This window comes from Schistocerca cancellata, chromosome 1 (genome assembly GCF_023864275.1).
Source record: "Schistocerca cancellata isolate TAMUIC-IGC-003103 chromosome 1, iqSchCanc2.1, whole genome shotgun sequence".
NCBI lineage: Eukaryota > Metazoa > Arthropoda > Insecta > Orthoptera > Acrididae > Schistocerca > Schistocerca cancellata.
The window spans coordinates 1,149,032,955-1,149,056,508 of record NC_064626.1 but is presented as its reverse complement, the minus strand read 5'-3'; the positions used below and the strand labels follow the sequence as shown (position 1 = coordinate 1,149,056,508).

The 23,554-nt window shown below is 45.1% G+C and overlaps 1 protein-coding gene across 1 annotated transcript in view; it reads left to right on the top strand.

Annotated features, from left to right (window-relative positions):
- Positions 1–254: 254 nt before the first annotated feature.
- LOC126135927 (proteoglycan Cow) overlaps positions 255–23,554 on the top strand; it is a 274,813-nt gene continuing 251,513 nt past the window's right edge. Inside the window, exons 1-2 of the mRNA XM_049915203.1 lie at positions 255–266; positions 728–863. Coding sequence (XP_049771160.1) covers positions 255–266; positions 728–863 — 148 coding nt within the window. The remainder of the gene's footprint in view (positions 267–727; positions 864–23,554) is intronic.

Here is a 23,554-nt window from a genome sequence, read left to right as displayed (position 1 = left end):
AAAGCCCATATCGATGATGTTTTGCTGAATGGCTCGCACGCTACCGCCTGAGGGCACAGTACTGAAATGTGCAGCAATTTGCGGAAGGGCTGCACTTCTGTCACGTTTAAGGATTCTTTTCAGTCATCGTTGGTCCCGTTCTTGCTGGATATTTTTACGGCCTCAGCGACGTCGGAGATTTGATGTTTCACCGGATTCCTGATATTCACGCTACACTTGAAATGGTGTTACGGGAAAATCCCCACTTCAATAAAATGTTGAAATGTGTGTGAAATCTTTTGGGACTTAACTGTTAAGGTCATCAGTCCCTAAGGTTACGCACTACGTAACCTAAATTATCCTAAGGACAAAAACACACATCCATGCCCGAGGGAGGACTCGAACCTCGGCCGGGACCAGCTGCACAGTCCATGACTGCAGCGACTTAGACCGCTCGGCTAACCCAGCGCAAAACCCCCACTTCATCGCTACCTCGGAGATGCTGTGTTCCATAGCTCAAAGTCACTTAAGTCTTTTTAATGTGCCACTGTAGCAGCAGTAACCGATCTGACAACTGCCCCAGACACTTGCGTTATATAGGCGTTGCCAACCGCAGCGCGGTATTCTGACTGTTTACACATCTCTGTGTTTGAATACACATGCGTGTACCAGTTTCCTTGGAGCTTCAGTGTAGTTTCACGAGTAGCTTGAGAGCGAGTGGTAAACAGTGCCTTATTTGCTGTTGCAGGATGAAGGGCGCGCCATCAGCGGAACCGGCGGTCCCAGCAGCAGCGGCAGCAACAGCAACAGCAACGGCAACGGCAACTCTGCTTCCGGCGGAGGCAAGACCGCCGAGAAGAAGCACTGGATCCACGACCCCAGCAGTGAGTAGACGCAGCTCTGCTAGCGACCTGCCTGCCACTGTGCTGCCATTGTGTGCTAAACAGCTGCGCGAGCAGCTGGGCGAATGGTCGGCAGTCGGCAACCTTCAAGAACTTACAACAAACACTCCTCCCCACTTCGTCTCCGGCTAGTAGACTAATTAAAAAAATACCGTGTTGCTAATGGTTTGATACTAATTTTGGATAAGGCATCGAATGCGGAGTGAAAGTATACTACCGGCCATTAAAATTGCTGTACCAAGAAGAAATGCAGAAGATAAACGGGTATTCATTGGACAAATATATTATACTAGAGCCGGCCGAAGTGGCCGTGCGGTTCTGGCGCTGCAGTCTGGAACCGCGAGACCGCTACGGTCGCAGGTTCGAATCCTAAGTTCTAGGGGACTAATGACCTCAGAAGTTGAGTCCCATAGTGCTCAGAGCCATTTGAACCATTTTTATTATACTAGAACTGACATGTGGTTACATTTTCACGCAGTTCGGGTGCATAGATCCTGAGAAATCAGTACCCAGAACAACCACCTCTGGCCGTAATAACGGCCTTGATACGCCTGGGCATTGAGTGAAACAGAGCTTGGATGGCGTATACAGGTACAGCTGCCCATGCACTTCAACACGATACCACAGTTCATCAAGAGTAGTGCCTGGCGAATTGTGACGAGCCAGTTGCTCGGCCACCATTGACCAGACGTTTTCAATTGGTGAGAGATCTGGAGAATGTGCTGGGCAGGGCAGCAGTCGAACATTTTCTGTATACAGAAAGGCCCGTACAGGACCTGCAACATGCGGTCGTGCATTATCCTGCTGAAATGTAGGGTTTCGCAGGGATCGAATGAAGGGTAGAGCCACGCGTCGTAACACATCTCAAATGTATCGTCCAATGTTCAAAGTGCCGTCAATGCGAACAAGAGGTGACCGAGACGTGTAACCAATGGCACCCCATACCGTCACGCCTGATGATATGCCAGTATGGCGATGACGAATACACGCTTCCAATGTGCGTTCACCGCGATGTCGCCAAACACAGACGCGGCCATCATGATGCTGTAAACAAAACCTGGATTCATCCGAAAAAATGACGTTTTGCCATTCGTGCAACCAGATTGGTCGTTGAGTACACCATCGCAGGCGCCCCTGTCTGTGATGCAGCGTCAAGGGTAACCGCAGCCACGGTCTCTGAGCTGATAGTCCATGCAGCTGCAAACGGCGTCAAACTGTTCGTGCAGATGGTTATTTTCTTGCAAACGTCCCCGCCTGTTGACTCAGGGATGGAGACGTGGCTGCACGATCCGTTACAGCCATGCGGATAAGATGCCTGTCATCTCGACTGCTAGTGATACGAGGCCATTGGGATCCAGCACGGCGTTACGTATTACCCTCCAGAACCCACCGATTCCATATTCTGCTAACAGTCATTGTATCTCGACCAACGCGAGCACCAATGTCGTGATACGATAAACCGCAATCGCAATAGGCTACAATCCGACCTTTATCAAAGTCGGAAACGTGATGGTACGCATTTCTCCTCCTTATACGAGGCATCACAACAACGATTCACCAGGCAACGCCGGTCAACTGCTGTTTGTTTGTGTATGAGAAACACGTTGGAAACTTTCTTCATGTTAGCACGTTGTAGGTGTTGCCACGTGCGCGAACCTTGTGTGAATGCTCTGAAAAGCTAGTCATTTGCATATCACAGCATCTTCTTGCTGTTGGTTAAATTTCGCGTCTGTAGCACGTCATCTTCATGGTGTAGCAATTTTAATGGCCAGTAGTGTATTACCCGGAAGAGACCAGTTTGTTGAGCGTCCCTGTAACACAGTCACGCAGTCCTGTGATGAAACCTGTCGCTTTTCGTTGGAGCTTCTGCAACTCTTATATTAATTCACCTCGGTAAGGACAACAGTCAGGAATCGGTTGATTTTGTAATGAACTTCTTTCGTGGATTAATTACATTTGCTTAAAATTCTGCCGACTTGTATCAGAGTGGCATCTGGTTTTCCTGCTAAGTGTTTTATGTGGTCAGTCCAACTTGTTACGTTGGTTCATAAGTTTGTAACGATTCTTTTTCGCATGTTGTTATTCCGGTTGCTATGGGTTTATTTATGGACTGCCAATTTTGATTTGTAGTTTTCTGTTTTTATTTGAGTTCACATGTTGTCATTTTGTCATTAGGTGGTAGTGAGTGGAGCTGTGAACGCTAGACAATAGAGCGCAAAGTGGAGAAATCGGAACATTTCCGACGTATTCAATGGAGGGGTGACACCAGCGGAGGTAGCTAGAATCATTTGTGCAGTGTATGAGGATAATGTTATTGAATAGAACAAGGCAAGGAAATGTTCTTCTCGTTTTAAGGAAGATCTTTTTGACATTAGTGCGTTCCCAAGCGTTAATCCACAATTATCCACGTCAGTGTATTCGAGAACTGGAAAATGTGATGAACTGTGATCATTCCACCATCGTGCAACATTTGCATGCAATGGGGAAGGTTCAGATATCGGGTGTATGGGTACCGCATGCTCTAAGCCAAAATCCAACATCACAAATAAAGTTCAAATGGCTCTAAGCACTATGGGACTTAACAGCTGAGGTCATCAGTCCCCTAGACTTATCACACACAGCCATGCCCGAGGCAGGATTCGAACCTGCGACTGTAGCAGCAGCGCGGTTCCGGACTGAAGCGTCTAGAACCGCTCGGCCACAGCGGCCGGCCAAAATCACAAAAATCGGCGGGCGGCCATATGTGCATCTCTGCTTGCTCGTCATCAATTGGCTCGTGGAAAAAATCGGCCGTTCTTATCCTGTATCGTTACTGGTGACGAGAAATGGTGTCCTAATGCTAACATAAGGAAAATAAAGGAATGGCTGAGGCCATACAAAGCCGCAACTCCCAGTACAAAGTCCTGTGCTCTTCAACAAAAGATAATGCTATGCATCTGGTGGAAGAGCGATAGTGTGGTGTAGTACGAATTGCTTCCCCGAAGTATAACATTTATTGTCTATAACTGAGGCGTTTTGCAGACGCAGTCCAAGAACAACGACCAGGAAGACTGCGTGAAGAAATGCTACCCCACCATAACGCCCGCACGCATACTGCTAGAATGACTAAAATCACCATTCTGGAGTTGGATTGCGAAGTCATTCACCATCCTCCTCATTCGCCTGACGTGCACCCTCAGATTTTCATCTTTCCCGCTCTCTACTGTACAGCCTTCAAGGAATATTTGTTTTGTAAATAAAATCGCCTTTTCTTGTGGCATCGGTAATTTATTTCTCCTAGACGCGTTTCGCCTCTTTTACTCTACAGCATCTTCAATGGGATCTAGAACGATACGGCTATGTTTCGTAAATGAATTGGCAGACCAGATGAGAGGAAAGGCCGATATCAACAAACAGTAAGTAATTACGTATTTACATAAAAAGCGAGACGACGTGAACTGTTGATAATCTAAAAATAACACATATCAAAACAAAACTGTACCCTTCTCGATTCCACTGAAGATGCCTTAGAGTAAAAAATGCGAAACGCGTCTGGGAGAAATAAATTTCAGTTGCAACAAAAAAGACGGTTTTATTGACAAGTATTTTTGTGATTGCTGCAGAGGACGGCCGTGCAAACAAACTTGTTAACATTCAAGGAACTTCCTTTCCGGATGAAAATGCTCACCGAAAATGCCTCGAAGAGTTCTTCGTCTCAGTACCACGCGCTTTCTACCGTCGCGGAATACAAAAGTTACCCGGATACAAAAGTTACCCCAGCGTTGGCAGACTATTTTAAACAGTGAAGGAGAATATATTATTGATGATTACACACTCTTTTAAGTGTATCTGCTGTTTTTATTAAACTTACGGAAAAACACTAGGTAGGTACACTTTACGACAGTTACTTTCCAGTGATTTGTCGGCAGTAGCGTAGTCGAGGAGTAGTGGATCACTTCCGTTGCGTATGCGCATTACATCCGTCTACGACCAGGATCAACTAACCGAACATTTGCAGTTCTCCCTGTATTTCGCTTCAATCTTCCTAATCACAGTAGCATCGTCGACGGAGTATATCACGGGGCCTCCAACGTTGTATAAAGTTGCTTAGTCCTTTGCACAAAATCTCTTGCTTGTCGCGATACCACTCACAAGAAAAAAACAAAAAGGTAATCTGATGTGGAATCCCACAAACAACCTGGAGATTCTCAGACGTCTTTCTCAGAAGTGGACACTTACAACTCAGGTGCCAAAGGGGATGTGCATGCCGTAACCCACTTTCTTCCGAAGCGAATGACGTGAAGGTAATAGTACTGCCGTCCTGGTCTTTCCAGTCTTTTTCTAAGTGTTTATCCTCACTATACGTAAAGGAACTGGGCGTGATGCACTGAAACCAGGGTTAACCAAGTGCGCGTGAACGTTGCGCCCTTTGAGAGTAGACCATTCAGTTATTTTGGAGGCTGTCTTGGTGGGCTCGTATCCAGAGAAAGCTCAAAGGTGCTCCATACACAGTAGGTCAAACACGTTTTGTATTACGAACTACACTGAAGCGCCAAAGAAACTGGTATAGGCATGCGTATTCAAATACAGAGATATGTAAACAGGCAGGATACGGCTCTGCGCTCGGCAACGCCTATATAAGACAACAAGTGTCTGGCGCAGTTGTTAGATTAGTTACTGCTTTTACAATGGCAGGCTGTCAAGATTTAAGTGAGTTTGAACGTGGTGTTATAGTCGGCGCACGAACGATGGAACACAGCATCTCCAGGGTAGCAATGAAGTCGGATTTCCCCGTACGACCATTTCACGAGTGTACCTACCTTGAAAGAAAAGGACCAACGACGACTGAAGAGAATCGTTCAACATGACAGAAGTGCAACCCTCTCGCAAATTGCTGCAGATTTCAGTGCTGGGCCATCACCAAGTGTCAGCGTGCGAACCATTCAACGAAACATCACCGATATGGGCTTTCGGAGCCCAAGGTCCACCCGTGCACCCTTGATGACTGCACGACACAAAGCTTTACGTCTCGCCTGGGCCCGGCAACACCGACATTGGACTTTCGCCGACTGGAAACGTGTTGCCTGGTCGGACGAGTCTCGTCTCAAATGGTATCGAGCGGATGGACGTATAAGGGTGTGGAGACAACCTCATGAACCCATGGATCCTACATGTCAGCAGGGGACTGTTCAAGCTGGCGGAGGCCCTGTAATGGTATGGCGCGTGTGCAGTTGGAGTGCTATGGGATCCCTGATACGACTCTGACAGGCGACAACTACGTAATGATCCTGTCTGATCACCTGCATCCATTCCTGCCCATTGTGCATTCCGACGGTCTTGGGCAATTCGAGCAGAACAATCCGACACCCCAAACGTCTAGAATAGCTACATAGTGCCTCCAGTATTACTCTTCCGAGTTTACAAACTTCCACTGCCCACCAAACTCCCCAGCCTTGAACATTATTGAGCATATCTGGGATGCCTTGCAGCGTGCTGTTCAGAAGAGATCTCCACCCCCTCGTACTCATAGATTTATGGACAGCCCTGCAGGATTCATGGTGTCAGTTCCCCCCAGCACTACTTCAGACATTGGTCGAGTTCATGCCATGTCGTGTTGCGGCACTTCTGCGTGCTCGCGGGGCCCCTAACGATATTAGGCAGGTGTACCAGTTTCTTTGGCTCTTCACTGTATGAACGTGGTCTTACTTCATTACCACCATAATAACTCTCGCACCGGCTAGTGCATGGCCGCTTTCTGCTGCTTTGACCTAATAAGCCGTCGTTTTCGTCCTCAAAGCCCTTTTCGTCAGTGAGCGGATCGCCGCTGGTGTCTCTTTCTTCACAGAACATGAGTATTTCATTGCCAATTTTTGTCCACCCCGGTAGTTGAATGGTCAGCGTTACGGATTGTCAATCCTCTGGGCCCGGCTTCGATTCCCGGCAGGGTCGGGGAATTTTCTCCGCCCAGGCACTGGGTGTTGTACATTGTACTTTCCTCATCACCATCCTATCCTCCTCATCGACTGCAGGTCGCCGAAGTGGCGTCAAATCGAAAGACCGGCACCCGGCGAACGGTCTCCCCGACGGGGGGCCCTAGCCATACGATTAAATAAAATGAAAATTGCCGATTTTGATTTGAAGGGCATCTGCCAAGTGCGTAATAGCAGTGTGGTCTACATTGAACTGACGGACCGCCAAATTTGAGCCAATGTCGACAATTTCGTTTCGCCTGGATGTTATTTTTGGAGCGTATTTCCTACTAAGACTATTGAAAGTTTCATTCATGTTTTGAGTAAAACCCCTCAAACAAACCACGGTTACTCAAATCGGTATGAATAGGGAGCGTGTGCCGGAACCGGTTCCGTAACGCCGATTCGTGCCGTTCACGCTCGGCTTCAAACGCTCACAGAATCGATACTTTCTGTAGTTCGCGCATAATATTTTGGGGAATAATTCTTCAATGTATATACAATCGAATTCGGTAATAAAAAAATTAGAATTTTTTTTCCACCGCCACCCTGTCGTTCCTCCTTACGGTTCTGACGTAAGGTCCATTTACCAATGGTAACGTCCCACCCAAAAGATAAGTATCACGATGATATTACGAGCGTTACGTAATTACATTATCTGCTGCATATGACGTTGTTCCGACACCAAATATTATTCATGTTGCTCTTCTCTGTAACTATGGCGTACTGCAGTCAAACTTGCGTACCTAAACTAGGAGTGGATATACAGGGTTATTACAAATGATTGAAGCGATTTCACAGCTCTACAACAACTTTATTGTTTGAGATATTTTCACAATGCTTTGCACACACATACAAAAACTCAAAAAGTTTTTTTAGGCATTCACAAATGTTCGATATGTGCCCCTTTAGTGATTCGGCAGACATCAAGCCGATAATCAAGTTCCTCCCACACTCGGCGCAGCATGTCCCCATCAATGAGTTCGAAAGCATCGTTGATGCGAGCTCGCAGTTCTGGCACGTTTCTTGGTAGAGGAGGTTTAAACACTGAATCTTTCACATAAACCCACAGAAAGAAATAGCATGGGGTTAAGTCGGGAGAGCGTGGAGGCCATGACATGAATTGCTGATCATGATCTCCACCACGACCGATCCATCGGTTTTTCAATCTCCTGTTTAAGAAATGCCGAACATCATGATGGAAGTGCGGTGGAGCACCATCGTGTTGAAAGATGAAGTCGGCGCTGTCGGTCTCCAGTTGTGGCATCAGCCAATTTTCTGCGGGCTACGCGTGAAACTTGCCCGCACGCGTTCAACCGTTTCTTCGCTCACTGCAGGCCGACCCGTTGATTTCCCCTTACAGAGGCATCCAGAAGCTTTAAACTGCGCATACCATCGCCGAATGGAGTTAGCAGTTGGTGGATCTTTGTTGAACTTCGTCCTGAAGTGTCGTTGCACTGTTATGACTGACTGATGTGGGTGCATTTCAAGCACGACATACGCTTTCTCGGCTCCTGTCGCCATTTTGTCTCACTGCGCTCTCGAGCGCTCTGGCGGGAGAAACCTGAAGTGCGGCTTCAGCCGAACAAAACTTTATGAGTTTTTCTACGTATCTGTAGTGTGTCGTGACCATATGCCAATGAATGGAGCTACAGTGAATTTATGAAATCGCTTCAATCATTTGTAATAGCCCTGTACACATAAACTAGATAGAATTAAAACAATTGCAGCTCTCAGTCGCGAAAATGGTGTCGTTTTGACCTAGGTTTCGGCCAGATCTACGGTTAAAGTCTGATGCTACCGCAGCTCGACATGTGGTGCAGCCCTTAGTGGCCTGCCTCTATGTTTTATATTTAAATATTGTGTGACTAAAGCGTTATCGCTTCATATTTATTTTATACCTGAAACGCCAGTTTTAAGTGTTTTATTTCTGATGAAGGCACTCTTAGAAGCGGCCTAAACGTAGTCAAAAAGGCTTCATTTTCGCTACCGAGCGCTGCAGTTGTTTTAATTTTATCTTGCAACGGTCGCTGACAACGCAGCCATGTTTGAGGCTTTAACATCAACTAGACCTAAGAGCCGCAGTTCGGAAGCAGCCAAATATGATGTTCGAGTAAGCACAGCTAATGCGGCTGTCTGCTAACACTTTAATAAACGATTACTGTTATGAAACGTTTTTGTGACCCTGTCTGCACATAACACACTGCTTCATTAGCGACAGGTTATATAATTTGGGAAAATGTTTCGCAGCACCAAATATTTACCAGAGTACCCTAAACAGTCGGTGAACACTGTACAACCACTTCCCAGCAAATTTATTGTCGATTCTAGTTTAAACTCTATTATTTCAGCCCCAGTTCTTGATTGCTAGTGGTTTGATGCGTACTGTTTGTTTCTGCACTAAATATTGCCGTTCCACATCTGTTACGCGGCACCCGTTACGCACAAACACATGAAAAGCGACATTAATTCTTGTTTCTACGTATCACTTGATCCGAAACATACGTAATCACCAATCGGTCTTCTGTCTGGTTTGATGCAGCCCGCCACGAATTCCGCCTCTGTCCCAACCTCTTCATCTCAGAGTATCACTCGCAACCTACGTCCTCAATTATCTGCTGGACGTATTCCAATCTCTGCGTTCCTCCACGGTTTTGCCCTCTACAGCTCTCTCTACTACTACGGAAGTCCTTCCCTGATTTCTTCACAAATGTCCTATCATCCCGCCCCTTTCTCTTCCGAATGTTTTCCACACTTTCCTGCCTCGCCGTCCCCTGCGGACAACCTAATTTTTTATTTTATCAGACCAACCGATTTCCAATATTCTGTAGTACCACATCTCAAAAGCTGCGAAACTCTTCTTTTTCGGTTTTCTCATAGTCCACGAGTCACCATCATACGTCACGGTGCTCTAAACCACATTCTTAGAAATTTATTCCTCAGATAATGGCCTGTGTTCGAGACTGGTACTCGTGGTCAAGAATGGCCTCTTCTCCTGTGTTAGTCTATTTTCTTTGCCCTCCATTCATCGTGCGTCGTGTGTAATTTTACTTCCAAGGTGATAGAAGAATTCCTTCACTTCATCTACTTCTTGCCCTCCAGTTTCGATGTTAAGCATATCGCTTACCCCATTTCTGCTGCTCCTCATTACTTTCTTCGGCATACTCATAATTCATATTCTCTACTTATTACACTTTACGTTTCATTCAGTAGGTAATTTTCATTGAGAATAAAAAGTGTCATCATTAACTCTCATTTATATCCTTTCCCCCTCTTGAAACGTCCTTCTTTTTCTGTCAGAAGACTCCATCCCTGTCTCACATCCGTTTCAGTCCGTCTACACCTTTCTTGGTCTTCCAGTATTACTATTCCCTCTTGGAACTTCTACGTCTTTTGTACAGCTTACTCCTCTTTTTTCTCAAGAATTTTTTCTGCGTCGACAAAGCCTGGTAATCTGTCCTGATTTTTATTAAGTCTCGCTTCCATTATCAAGCGCAGCGTTACAAATGCCTCTATGATGACTTTACCTGTCGGAAAGCCAAAGTAACTCAGGTATGAGAATATGTTGGGCCGCAACCATTGCCTCACCAGAATGAAACTAATGTATACATACTGTTTTTAAGCAAGGCATTCGCTATAATAATGTTTTAAGCTTTTCGTCTAGGCTGATGATTTCGCTTTACTGCTGAAAAATGGGTGCCTCAGCGACCATAAATAAACGCCTCAAGTCACTGATGGAGATTAAACAAGACGAACGATTACTTGAATGTCCCTCCACATTTCCAAACAGCCAGAGAGAGAGAGAGAGAGAGAGAGAGAGAGAGAGAGAGAGAGAGGTGGAGTTGCTTTCAGAAGGACCCTAAATGGCTAGAATTAGATCACATACAAGGGACGAGGTCCACAGCTCGCGGTCTAGTGGCTAGCGTTGCTGTCTCTGGATCACTGGGTCCTGGGTTCGATTCCCGGCCGGGTTGGGGATTTTCTCAGCCCGGGGACTGGATGTTTGTGTTGTCCTCATCATTTCATCCTCATCATCATTCATGAAAGTGGCGAGACTGGACTGAGTGAAGATTGGGAATTTGAAAGGGCGCTGATAACCGCGCAATTGAGCGCCTAACAGAACAATCATCATCATCATCACCACGAGGGGCGCGTAATGGTACTTGAATTACGTAACCATTACGGCACCTCACCTCAACCTCTTGATACCAGTAATATTCTACTGTGTTTCTGTAAAATAGTTAACATATTTCTGTGACAACATTCAGATTTGATTTCATTAATGTAGAGGTACTTCGATACATCGATATGCTTGTATTGCAATGATATTATTCTTATGTGTGTTCTTTCTTTTGTCACTATGATCATTGACGTACTTGTAACTCTGATTTTTGGGCGCGTAAGCGGTTATTAGAGTGTCAAGGTTTGGTCGTCACGTTAAAAAGACGCAAATTGTAGTCAGTTTATGAAATGTGAACTTCAACAGTGAGGAAGATATTTTCAAGTATGTTTTATATTGTGAAGTGATGTTTTGGAACGAGTTACGTGATATTGCAACAAAAGTAATAAAAAAGAAGTCTAACTTAAATTCGGAGTGCTGATTACTTTTTTACATCACCATTGTCCTAACTTGCAAAAGTTTAATCTTCAAGAATGGTTTATGAAACACATCTATAAAACTTTTGAATATCGGAGAATGACACCTAGGCCTCTTTGCATCCGAGCTTGGAATCATCACTACCTAGATTTTCGACGATTGAGCCATGAGTTCACAACGAGACCAGCATGGGAAACTCGAAAAGATGAGTGCCTAGTTTACCCATTATGTCAAGAAATGACTTTATTAACTGTGCTCTAATGACACCTGCCACATAATAACTTTGTTGTTGCCCGAAAATGCAATATTTAGCAGCGTGAGCAACACTACAATCAAAATTAATTTTTGACCTTTGTTGTGGTAGGGTTGTTAGAGGCGGGTAGTGCAATACTTTTTTCCTCGCCCAATTTCGATAGAAAAACATTCGGAATTTGCTGTGGAACGTCGTGGAATACTCCAGCTTCATGAAGTTCCAACTGATGGCGGCGCTATATGTAGATATCAAAATGACGTCTGTAACAGAGGTGTGTTCCAAACAGAGAGCTGGAATTGAGTTTCTTTTGGCGGAGAGCAGGAGCCTGTAGGATGTGTAAGATGGCCTGGCAGTGAACAAAACCACGGTGAGTCGATGGGCTAGGTGTGCATTATCGTCACAACAAGGTTGCACAAATCTGTCCGATCTCCCGCATGCTGGCCGGCCGCACACAGCTCTAACTGTTGGAACGTGCGGACACTCTCATTCGAGGTAATCGTCTCCACAGAAATGCAGACGAACTCCTCATTCTCCGTGACAACACAAACCCTCACACAAGCCTGCACACCCGAGAGGAACTTCATTGGAGTGTTCTTCCTCATCCAACGCACAGGCTGGCTCTCGCACCTTCCGACTTCCGTCTGTTTGGCCCAATGAAGGACACACTCCATGGGAAGCAGTACGTGGATGATGGAGAGGTTATTGATGCAGCAAGACGTTGGCTACGACGTCGACCAGACGAATTGTAGCATGTGTAACTGGGCAACCTCTTTTGATGCTAGTCAGTTGTCAGGATGAGCATTACTGCAAAGGGCATTTGATTCTAAAGGACTATGTCAGGGTGAAAACACTAAATAATTACTTTTTCTCTCTTAACAACATGTGGGCAGGGTGGGTTCTTCCTTGGCTCGGGTATGAGGTAGAATGAAACAGCATTTTTTCATAAGATAACTTTTATTGAAAGATCTGTACAATGGTTTCCTTACTGGATTGTTCTGGCTGGGAGAGCGGCAGCTGTGGCGTTTGCGAAGCCTTCTGCTGCATGAGCGGCGGCGTCTGATTACGCCTGGCGGTGTGTATCCCGTACCGCTGTGTCGCCCAGTTGACTGGAGACGCGCATCATGATGTGGCCTGTTTAATTATTGAGAACGAAGTCGTGAATCGCATGGTGATACCTTGGATGTGGAATCCCAGTGTTTCTCTTCTATAAGCGGCCGCGTGTGTCAGTGTTGTGCGTCGGCCAGCGGAGCGGCGCAGCAGGGGGAAGGCCAGTGTCCCGCAATCGAACAACGGACTCCAGCTTGCCAGTCTTCGGCTGTCAGATCTTCATCACCAGCTCACAGGTGACTGCTGATGTGAGGCCGTCTCCTTCCCGTCCTCACGAGTTACCCGGGTATGTAAAAATCAGTCTTCAAATACCTTCTAACTCCTGTCTTCTGGCGGCGAGGCTGCTGCTTGCTATTCCATTACAGCGGCGGACTTGGTGCATCTGTGTACAATGTAGTCTCTTCCTGCATGACGGTCTTCAGCACCGACTGAACTGAACTGGATCTGAACTCGAACAAAAACCGAATTGAATTGAAAACTACTGTCGGGCCCACTGCGTCTCGCGTATTTATTTACTTCAGTTCACTGGAGGTGAACGACTTCACGGTCATTGCGTCTTCTGTCACATTGAAAAGCTTCTCGAAGAATCTTCTTAACATCGGTCATTGGCTCTTGGAATGTAGGCGAGGGCCTTTGATCACATGTGACAATTGAGAAACACGTGAGCCGGTCGGGCGAAGCCCTGACGGCTGATTCGACAGCTTCTGCTTGTGTGGGGTGGGCGATGGCTTCTCCTGAACGTGCTGACTTGCAAGTGCCGGCCGTTGCCACTGCTGCTCTGCCCGCTGTTTGCCAGTGTGTAACTCTACTAAACTAAACTAAATTTTTCATTTATTTTCTAATTTCTACTTCACATTGATTTCACTAATTTATTTACCTATCTTAAATACCACTCAATACATGCGCACGTGCAGGACCTCCCAGTAGGGTGGCGTAATGCCGCCGCATTGAACGGATATGTTGAAAAACAGGATCTACATCTACATGATTACTCTGCAATTCACATTTAAGTGCTTGGCAGAGGGTTCATCGAACCACAATCATACTGTCTCCTTACCATTCCACTCCCGAACAGCGCGTGGGAAAAACGAACACCTAAACCTAAACCTTTCTCTTATTTTGTTTTGATGATCATTCCTACCTATGTAGGTTGGGCTCAACAAAATATTTTCGCATTCGGAAGAGAAAGTTGGTGACTGAAATTTCGTAAATAGATCTCGCCGCGACGAAAAACGTCTTTGCTTTAATGACTTCCATCCCAACTCGCGTATCATATCTGCCACACTCTCTCCCCTATTACGCGATAATACAAAACGAGCTGCCCTTTTTTGCACCCTTTCGATGTCCTTGCGGCCATAAGAGTGGGGAATAATTGGGTGTACTGGAATCCTGATTAAAACCACCTCCCTTCAGAAAAAAAGTTATGCGTTAGTTAGTGAACGCCTGCATCTACATCTACATCTACATGGTTACTCTGCAATTCACACTTAAGTGCCTGGCAGAACCAATTTCATACTATTTCTCTACCATTGCACTCTCGAATGGCGCATGAGAAAAAGTAGCACCTAAATCTTCCCTTTCGAGCTCTGATTTCTCATATTTTATTATGATGATCATTTCTCCCCACGTAGGTGGGTGTCAAAAAAATATTTTCGCATTCGGAAGAGAAATTTGGTGCTTGAAATTTCGTAAATTGATCTCGCCGCAAAGAGAACCTCCTTTGATTCAGTGACTGCCACCTCAACTCGCGTGTCATATTAGTGACACTCTCACACCTGTTGCGCGATAGCACGAAACGAGCTGCCCTTATTTGCACTTTATCGATGTCCTCTGTCAATCCTACCTGGTAAGGATCCCATACCGCACAGCAATATTCCAGCAGAGGACGGACAATTGTAATGTAGGCTGTCTCGTTAGTGGGTTTGTCACATCTTCTAAGTGTCCTGCCAATAAAGCCATATTATCTATATAGTCCTTCCAATTTAAGTCGCTCGTAATTGTAATTCCTAGGTATTTAGTCGAATTGACAGCCTTTAGATTTGTGCGATTTATCGTACACCCAAAATTTATCGGATTTCTTTTAGTACCCATGTGGATGACCTCGCACTTTTCTTTGTTTAGTGCCAATTGCCACTTTTCGCACCATACAGAAATTCTCTCTAGATCATTTTGTAATTGGAATTGATCGTCTGATGATTTTACCAGACGTTAAATTACAGTGTCGTCTGCAAAAAATCTTAGGGGACTGCTCAGATTATCAGCTAGATCATTCATGTAAATCAGAAACACCCGAGGGCCTATGACACTACCTTGCGGAACGCCAGATATCACTTCTGTTCTACTCGATGATTTACCGTCTATCACTACGAACTGTGACCTCTCTGAGAGGAAATCACGAATCCAGACTCACAACTGAGACTATACTCCATATGCACGTAATTTGATTAATAGTCGCTTGTGAGGAACGGTATCAAAAGCCTTCTGGAAATCTAGGAATATGGAATCGATCTGAGATCCCTTGTCAACAACACTCAGTACTTCATGTGAATAAAGAGCTAGCTGTGTTGTACAAGAACGATATTTTCTGAATCCGTGTTGGTTATTTATCAGTAAGTCATTTTCTTCTAGGTGATTCATAATGTTAGAGTACAGTATATGCTCCAAAATCCTACTGCAAATTGAGGTGAGTGATTGGGTCTGTAATTCAGTGGGTTACTCCTGTTTCCTTTCTTTAATATTGGTGTTGATTGTGCTACTTTCCAGTCTTTACGAACAGACGTTTCGTCACGTGAGCGGTTGTATATGATTGCTAAGAAAGGCGCTATTGTGTCTGCATACTCTGAAAGGAACCTGATTGGTATACCATCTGGACCGGAAGACTTGCCTTTCTTGAGTGATTTGTTTCGCAACAGCTAAGATATCTACTTTTATGTCACTCATGCTAACAGCTGTTCTGGTTTCGAATTCTGGAATGTTTACTTCGTCTTCTTTAGTGAAGGAATTACGGAAAACTGTATTAGTAACTCCGCTTTAGTGGCACCATCATCGGTAACATTTCCATCGCTTTCGCGCAGTGACGGTATTGACTGTTTTTTGCCACTGGTGTACTTTACATACGACCAGAATCTCTTTGGGTTTTCTACCATATTTTGAGACAATATTTCATTATGGAAACTATTAAAAGCATCTCGCATTGACGTCCGCACTAAATTTCGAGCTTCCGTGAAACTTGAGGATTTTGCGTTCTTCTGAATCTGGCATGCGTTTTTCGTTGCTTCTGCAACAGTGTTCTGGCGTGTTTTGTGTACCCTGCTGGATCAGTCCTGTCTCTTATTAACTCATGCGGTTTGAATCTGTCTATTGCTGTCGATGCTGTATCTTTGAATTTGAACCTCTCGTAAGATAGCGTCATACACGTTTCCATGTATTTACCAGACGGCTAAGCACAGCGCACGATTTTGCATCGACCTTAGCGCTCTGGCGGCTGCTTTGTTTAGCGTCGTTCCCTCGTGGGACATGGGCCTTCCTCAGATCACGCCGTTAATCTCTTTTTTTTTTTGAGCAGAAGCAAGAGCGGAAGCTACAGCAGGAGGGGAGGCGTAAATCCCATTTATTACTCCGTTCGGCGGGAGAGCGCGAGATATCCTCGCAGAATTTAGGAGCGGCGCGATGCAGACATGCCCTGAATCCGCTTCCGGGAGCCAAACTCCCTTCAGTGCCTCTGCTCTCTCCCTCCCTGCACACGTACAGAGTCGGAGCCAGGTGGAAGTGAATTAAGTTACACACCGTAAGTTTACACGATTACTTCACAGCAACGTCTTGAGAAACGGGTCCACAGGCCGCATCGGTATGCATGCGACATCGTGCGTACCTAGTATGTTCCAAAACGCCGCGCACAAGAACGGCATTTTCCAGTACTCATACCTCGGGTTCTATTGACGATAAAAACGCAGGGTCAAGGTTTTGATAGTCCTTGGACCATCTGTATACCCAACAGAAGATCTGTCTTCGTGATGCTACTCTACAGTACGAAGTATGAAAATTATACACTTTCTTCTGCCTAGGCAAATGGAGCAAATCGATTGGTTCGCTCCTCTTTCGATGTTCAAATGGGTCAAATGGCTCTGAGCACTATGGGACTTAACTTCTAAGGTCATCAGTCCCCTAGAACTTAGAACTACTTAATCCTAACTAACCTAAGGGCATCACACACATCCATGCCCGAGGCAGGATTCGAACCTGCGACAGTAGCGCTCGCGTGGCTCCAGACTGTAACGCCTAGAACCGCTCACCCACACCGGATGGCCTTTCGATGTTGTGTATGGTGGGCTTGGTGCGACTTCTGCAGGCACCATTAGTTCATGTGTGGTTCCTCGGAAAGGGCCAAAAATGGTTTTTTTACTATGTTTTCGCTGTCACCAGCGGATCAAAACCCAGCCGAGGATTCCAAGATGGTTATGCACAGCAAATGGCTGAAGTACTCGTCTCTAATTTCAAGTCCTGCACACGCCATTTCTTAAATATTTCCAACTTATAGTACACACGCTAGTAATTCAGCTTAACTTAAGCACTCGGAAGTATTTCAACTTATTGCTACACGTGGTTTCATTGTGACCGTTGGTCACTTCCGAAGATTACTACGATCCCATTAATATTACCTGCCTGACATTTAATTCTCCCCACAAAAGTTCCTGAAATAGAGAAATTATTATTCTAAACTACTCTTAAGTATTTCACATGCATACCATGTCTCCACTCTTTTGTTCTTACGAAGCACGCCTAAGACAGGTCTTACCAACACTAGATCCAGCGGCAGAGTGCTGAAACATGGCCGTTCTTCAGGTCATCTCGCACCTCTGTCGAGGTGGGGGAAGACCATGCTACCGTATTGGTCAGCCACATTTCAGGCGCTCAAAGCTCCGGTAAGTTTCATCTCTTTGGATCCACCAAAGGTGGCCAAAGGATCGTCTCAAAGATGATCATATATTCACATTCACTATCTGCGATTAGCAGACGACCATACATTCATTCATTTCACAGATCTCACCAAACTGTATGTAGGGATTTATTTTGTGGGAGTGCACATGTGATCAATTAAATAAATAAATTGTCATTCTTTCCCACACTGGTATCTGGCTTCGCTGTATTAATTGAAATTGAGTTATTATTAGAAAAATTATGTTGTTCTGACAAGAATAATGAAGTATGTTGTACCTATTTTCAATGTCGGGAGGTACTGTACCCTTTCAATATGAAACCACTTGACAGACCAAGACTCGAACTCGGGACCTTTAGGTTTAAGTAGTTCTTAGTTCTAGGGGACTGATGACCTCAGATGTTAAGTCTCATAGTGCTCAGAGCCATTTGAACCATACTCAGGTGCTACCTGCCTCGTAACTTTTTCCTTGCTGTGCTCGCGAAGCTTGCCCCTCTTATTATCTCTATAATGCTTGGCTGCCATTTCAGTGGATACAAGACCTACTGGTATTATGTGCACTGTTTTCACCCCTTTTTTTAAAATAAAATTTCACTCTCTCCTTTGCTTGGGACATACTTTCCAAAAAATATGATTTGAGCAGACACATATATCTCCATACTCATAACATACCAGCTGTCAATGAGTATGGAGACGTAAGTGTCTGCTCAAATCACATTTGGAGGAAAGTGTGGTTGAATTAAGAGTGAAGTTATACAAAAAAAACCTGTGAAAACGGTGTACTTAACAGCAGTACGAGAGATACATATGTTTTTGTTGTTGTCTTCAGTCCTGAGACTGGTTTGATGCAGCTCTCCGTGCTACTCTATCCTGTGCAAGCTTCATCATCTCCCAGTACTTACTGCAACCTACATCCTTCTGAATCTGCTTAGTGTATTCATCTCTTGGTCTCCCTCTACGATTTTTACCCTCCACGCTGCCATCCCATGCTAAATTTGTGATCCCTTGATGCCTCAGAACATGTCCTACCAACCGGTCCCTTCTTCTTGTCAAGTTGTGCCACAATCTCCTCTTCCCCCAATTCTATTCAATACCTCCCCATTAGTTATGTGATCTACCCATCTAATTTTCAGCATTCTTATGTAGCACCACATTTCTAATGCTTCTGTTCCCTCAGAACATGTCCTACCAACCGATCCCTTCTTCTAGTCAAGTTGTGCCACAAACTTCTCCCAAATCCTATTCAGTACCACCTCATTAGTTACGTGATCTACCCACCTAACCTTCAGCATTCTTCTGTAGCACCACATTTCGAAAGCTTCTATTCTCTTCTTGTGCAAACTATTTTCGTCCATGTTTCACTACCATACATGGCTACACTACATACAAATACTTTCAGAAACGACTTTCTGACATAACAGGACGGAAAACGTAAGTACAATTACATGATAAACACTACCCACAAAAAGTAGTTCAAAAATGCACAAATTTCCTTCATGGTTATTTTGCAGATGATATGCTGTCAAGACGACAGAAAAGGGCACAAGAATCTATTTGTAAAAAGCGTTTTCACTAGCAGTGTCATTTTCAGGTGAGGAATCGAAATAAACCAAACAAAATGCACCTCTTACAATTTAGGTCTGCAATAGATAAACGACAGTATAGTTTGTATCGTGGTTTACAGAAATAAATTTGACGTACAGAAGATGTCACGTAGGTGTCACAACTTGCCTCGGTGAATGAGGAGAAGCAGATGGTGTTTTGCATAAGGCGGAGTATAAACAGAAAAGTTTTAATTGTTATTTCAATTCAGCAGAAGATGCAGAACAGAAATTGAGGGCAGGGCATTGTATGGCGTCGCCAGACTGGTGGGTGGGTGGACAGCCTGTGACACGACACGTGGGCTCACCCCTCGCCACAGCCACGTGTCGACCCGACCTGGACACAGCGCGGCTGCCTGCCGGGCCTTTATGAAGCAACTTGTCGGCCCGTTTTACGCGCGGCTCCCCGCCATGAAATGTTTAGTGCGGCGTTACTGCCGCCGGTGGAGCTCGCCGGGAGACGTCACAAACCTGCTCCCCCCCCCCCTCCCCCACCTCCCACCACCCCCACTTAATGGCCCGCAGCGCTGCCGTAAATGAGCGCAGCGACACGAGGTAGCGCCTAGCCAGGGGCGTCTGCCATTAAGTGGACCACACGCCCAAGTCACTTAGCTCACCCCCCTCTCCCAGACCCGAAATTTGGCGGTCGTAGTGATTGGGCACTACCAATGTGTAGGTTAACCACAAAAAAATACGCTTATCTAGTACATCAGTAGTTTTTAGTAACGTACACGGTGCAGAAGTTGCTATGTCTTTCAAGACAATAATTTGACTTTGCAACATCGCTCCGCACAGTAGCAATGTTTCAGAATGCCGGGAGCCTAAATGCGGTTTTTAAAAGGGTAGTATCTCGCGTTCTATTGATCAGAGATAAGGGGTCAAGTGTTTTGGACAGACCTCGGCCTAGTGACCATTTGTATACCTGTGCATTTTTCAACAGGCATAATGTAGCCATCATGCAGTAAAGGGCCCAAAATTTAAACGTTATACTCTTCTTCCATCCCAGGCAAATTGAACAAACCGTTTGGTTATTTGAATTAAGTGTGGTCTAGTATGGACCTGGGACCTTAGTCGGATTATAAAAACACCATTTCTTCATGGGTGGTGCCTGAGAAAACCCCGAAACAATCTTTTTTTTTTGTACGAAAATACCAGTTGTGGTTGCGGCCATTTGTATAACTTCTATTCATGGCAGAACGTCGTAATTTTTGCCATGATTTTTTAAGTTCGTTTTCTCAGTGAATCTTGAAACTTGTTTCTGATATCATTATCTGTTACCGAGATCTAGAGGTGCAAAGTTACCATAATTAACGCAATTAAAGTGTGCACATAATATCCGTTATGAAGCGTAAAAGTAATTTAAGCTGGGTTAGTGAACACATGGCAAGCGTTCTGGAGTAACCGCAAGGGTTCTCAGGTTACCAAACTGTGTTCTTAGCCACCATTTATTTTACCAATAAAACACACACACACACACACACATACACACGCGCCCGCGCTCGCGCGGTGGACAGAAACAACAGGCACATATTGTAAGAACTTTTAACATTTTGCGCCGACCGTTGTGGCCGAGTGGTTCTAGGCGCTTCAGTCTGGAACCACGCGACAGCTACGGTCGCAGGTTCGAATCCTTCCTCGGGCAGGTTTAAGTAGTTCTAAGTTCTAGGGGACTGATGACCTGAGATGTTAAATCCCATAGCACTCAGATAATTTTTTTTAACATGTTGCAGCCCTGTCAGCAACTGTGATAAATTAATATGTCAAAAATCCGCCTCAGTTGCGAAATGTTACTGGTCTTTACCCAGGTTTCAGCTAGAATAATGTAGCCTTCTTCAGAAGCATTAACTAATACATGCGGTCAAACATAAAAAGCTAAAGAACCAAGGTACTACTACATTATGTTATGTTAACCGGGGACCAAGAAGCGACGGAGAGGCTCCGTCCCCGCCGCAGCCGCAGTGGTCCGCAACCCCACGACGACTACCGCAGTCCACTTCAGCCCTCCGCCACACCACACCGAACGCAGGGTTATTGTGCGGTTCGGCCCCCAGTGGATCCCCCCAGGAAACGTCTCACACCAGACGAGTGTAACCCCTACGTTTGTGTGATAGAGTAATGGTGGTGTACGCGTACATGGAGAACTTGTTTACGCAGCAATCGCCGACATAGTGTAACTGAGGCGGAATAAGTGGAACCAGCCCGCATTCGCCGAGGCAGATGGAAAACCGCCTAAAACCATCCACAGACTGGCCGGCTCACCGGACCTCGACACAAACCGGCCGGGCGGATTCGTGCCGGGGACCAGGCGCTCCTTCCCGCCCGAAAAGTTGTGCGTTGGACCGCTCGGCCAACCGGGCGGGCCAAACTACGTTACTCAGCTGAGGAACAGCCCCGGCCCCACTTCGTAGAAAGCGGTCGCTTAGCCGCGCACGCTAACCGACCACTTTCCACGAAGTGGGGCCGGGGCTGTTCCTCAGCTGAGTAACGTAGCTTGACATGGTACCACAGTACTTCAGCTTTTTATGTTTGACCGTGCCTTATTCTGGAATGTATTAGCTTATTTCATGCTTCTGAAGAAGGCTAGATTACTCTAGCTGAAACCTGGGTAAATACCAGTAACATTTCTCAACTGAGGCACTTAATGACTTACAACAACAAAGTTACACGCAGGGAGGGCAACATACCATAAACAGACGAGGGCTCACCATACCATACCAAACGAACTGCACAAGACAGAACAGACTTGGATGACATACTGTCGACACCGACAGATATAGCCAGTCTGGCGTATACCAATTCACTTACAATTGCTGTCAGTCTGTATACGTCGCCCAAACAGGTAGGAATTTTAGAGCCAGACATGTAGAACATCTCACGGCATTGGAGAGTAATAGCTCCCATTCATTTTCTTTTCATCTAACACCGCAAAATCACCATCTGACGAACATATAAGCTGATTTAAAAATCGTTAAAAAGAGTAACATCCTGTACCAAAAATTAACGAGAACCATAAATTATCGCACCCAAATATCAATAGCCCAAGGACAGACAGTATTAAACGATGACACATCACTGTGTAATAAGACAAAACTCTTTTGCCACAATAGAAAAATTATATAAATAACCCCCCACCCCCAACCCCAAAATGCATATCGTCACCCCCAAAAGTTAAATTCTCTTCCCATTACTCCACACCATTTAAAACGTCGTCTTTAAATTGGCGCACCACGCCACAGACAAACACAAATAGAATCAAATGAACATCACATATCCAAACAACACTTGAAATGGCGGGAGAAACTCTTCGCTTCGATACAGATTATACGAAATACGTGTGTAACAGCAACAGCTAAAGAAATTAAAGGATACAAACATATGAAAACAACACAACATCAAAAACCGTAAGTAATACGCTAAATAACGCGATCTATACAGATTTCCAGTCGGAAATGAACAGTCAACAGAGAAAAAAGCACTTTTTGCAGATGACAAACTGTAGAATTTATGGTAGATATAAAGCTACCAGCATACACAATCAGTAGTATCGTGTGAGATATGTGGACAAATGTGTATATCTACATTATTTCCAAATTAGTAAAAAACCAAAATATTTGAGCAAATTGTAATTGAGGTACATAAAATGCCTCAACTCACTGATTTATGACTCGCCTTTATATTGTATTCAAAGTATTGTGAAGTTACTCGCCGATTGCCTTCAAGGCAGGACCTGCGTCTTCAGGACTCCTCACCGCGAATCAACGCCCCAAGCAGTCCGCCCAGGCGTACCACAGGTGTGGATAATAGGACCTGTCTTTTATAATGCCTTTACAGCCGACTACTCTACGTCACCACGTGTCAGAAGATACGTCTACGCCTATGACACCACTCACCTGGCGGAGCCGATATTTGGTAGCCAATATGAAGATAATGGATCACAAAATATAACCGTATTATCCGAAACAGCAGTTTGTCGAAGATCGACGGAGCTAGAACCGAATGTATTCAACTACTCTGAATGACAATATCCCGATACGTTTCCCCAAATTTCTCGCGCCTTGAAATTTTAAGAAAAACGAAACCGCAAATACTCTACTTTTTCCTCTATGTAATTGAACATTACACTCACGCATGCAAGTAATTACCCTAAATCTATAACATTACGAGTGCTCAACCGTTAGTCTAAATCAAACAGATTACCATTGATAATATATTCCGCTAAGCAAACCGAACA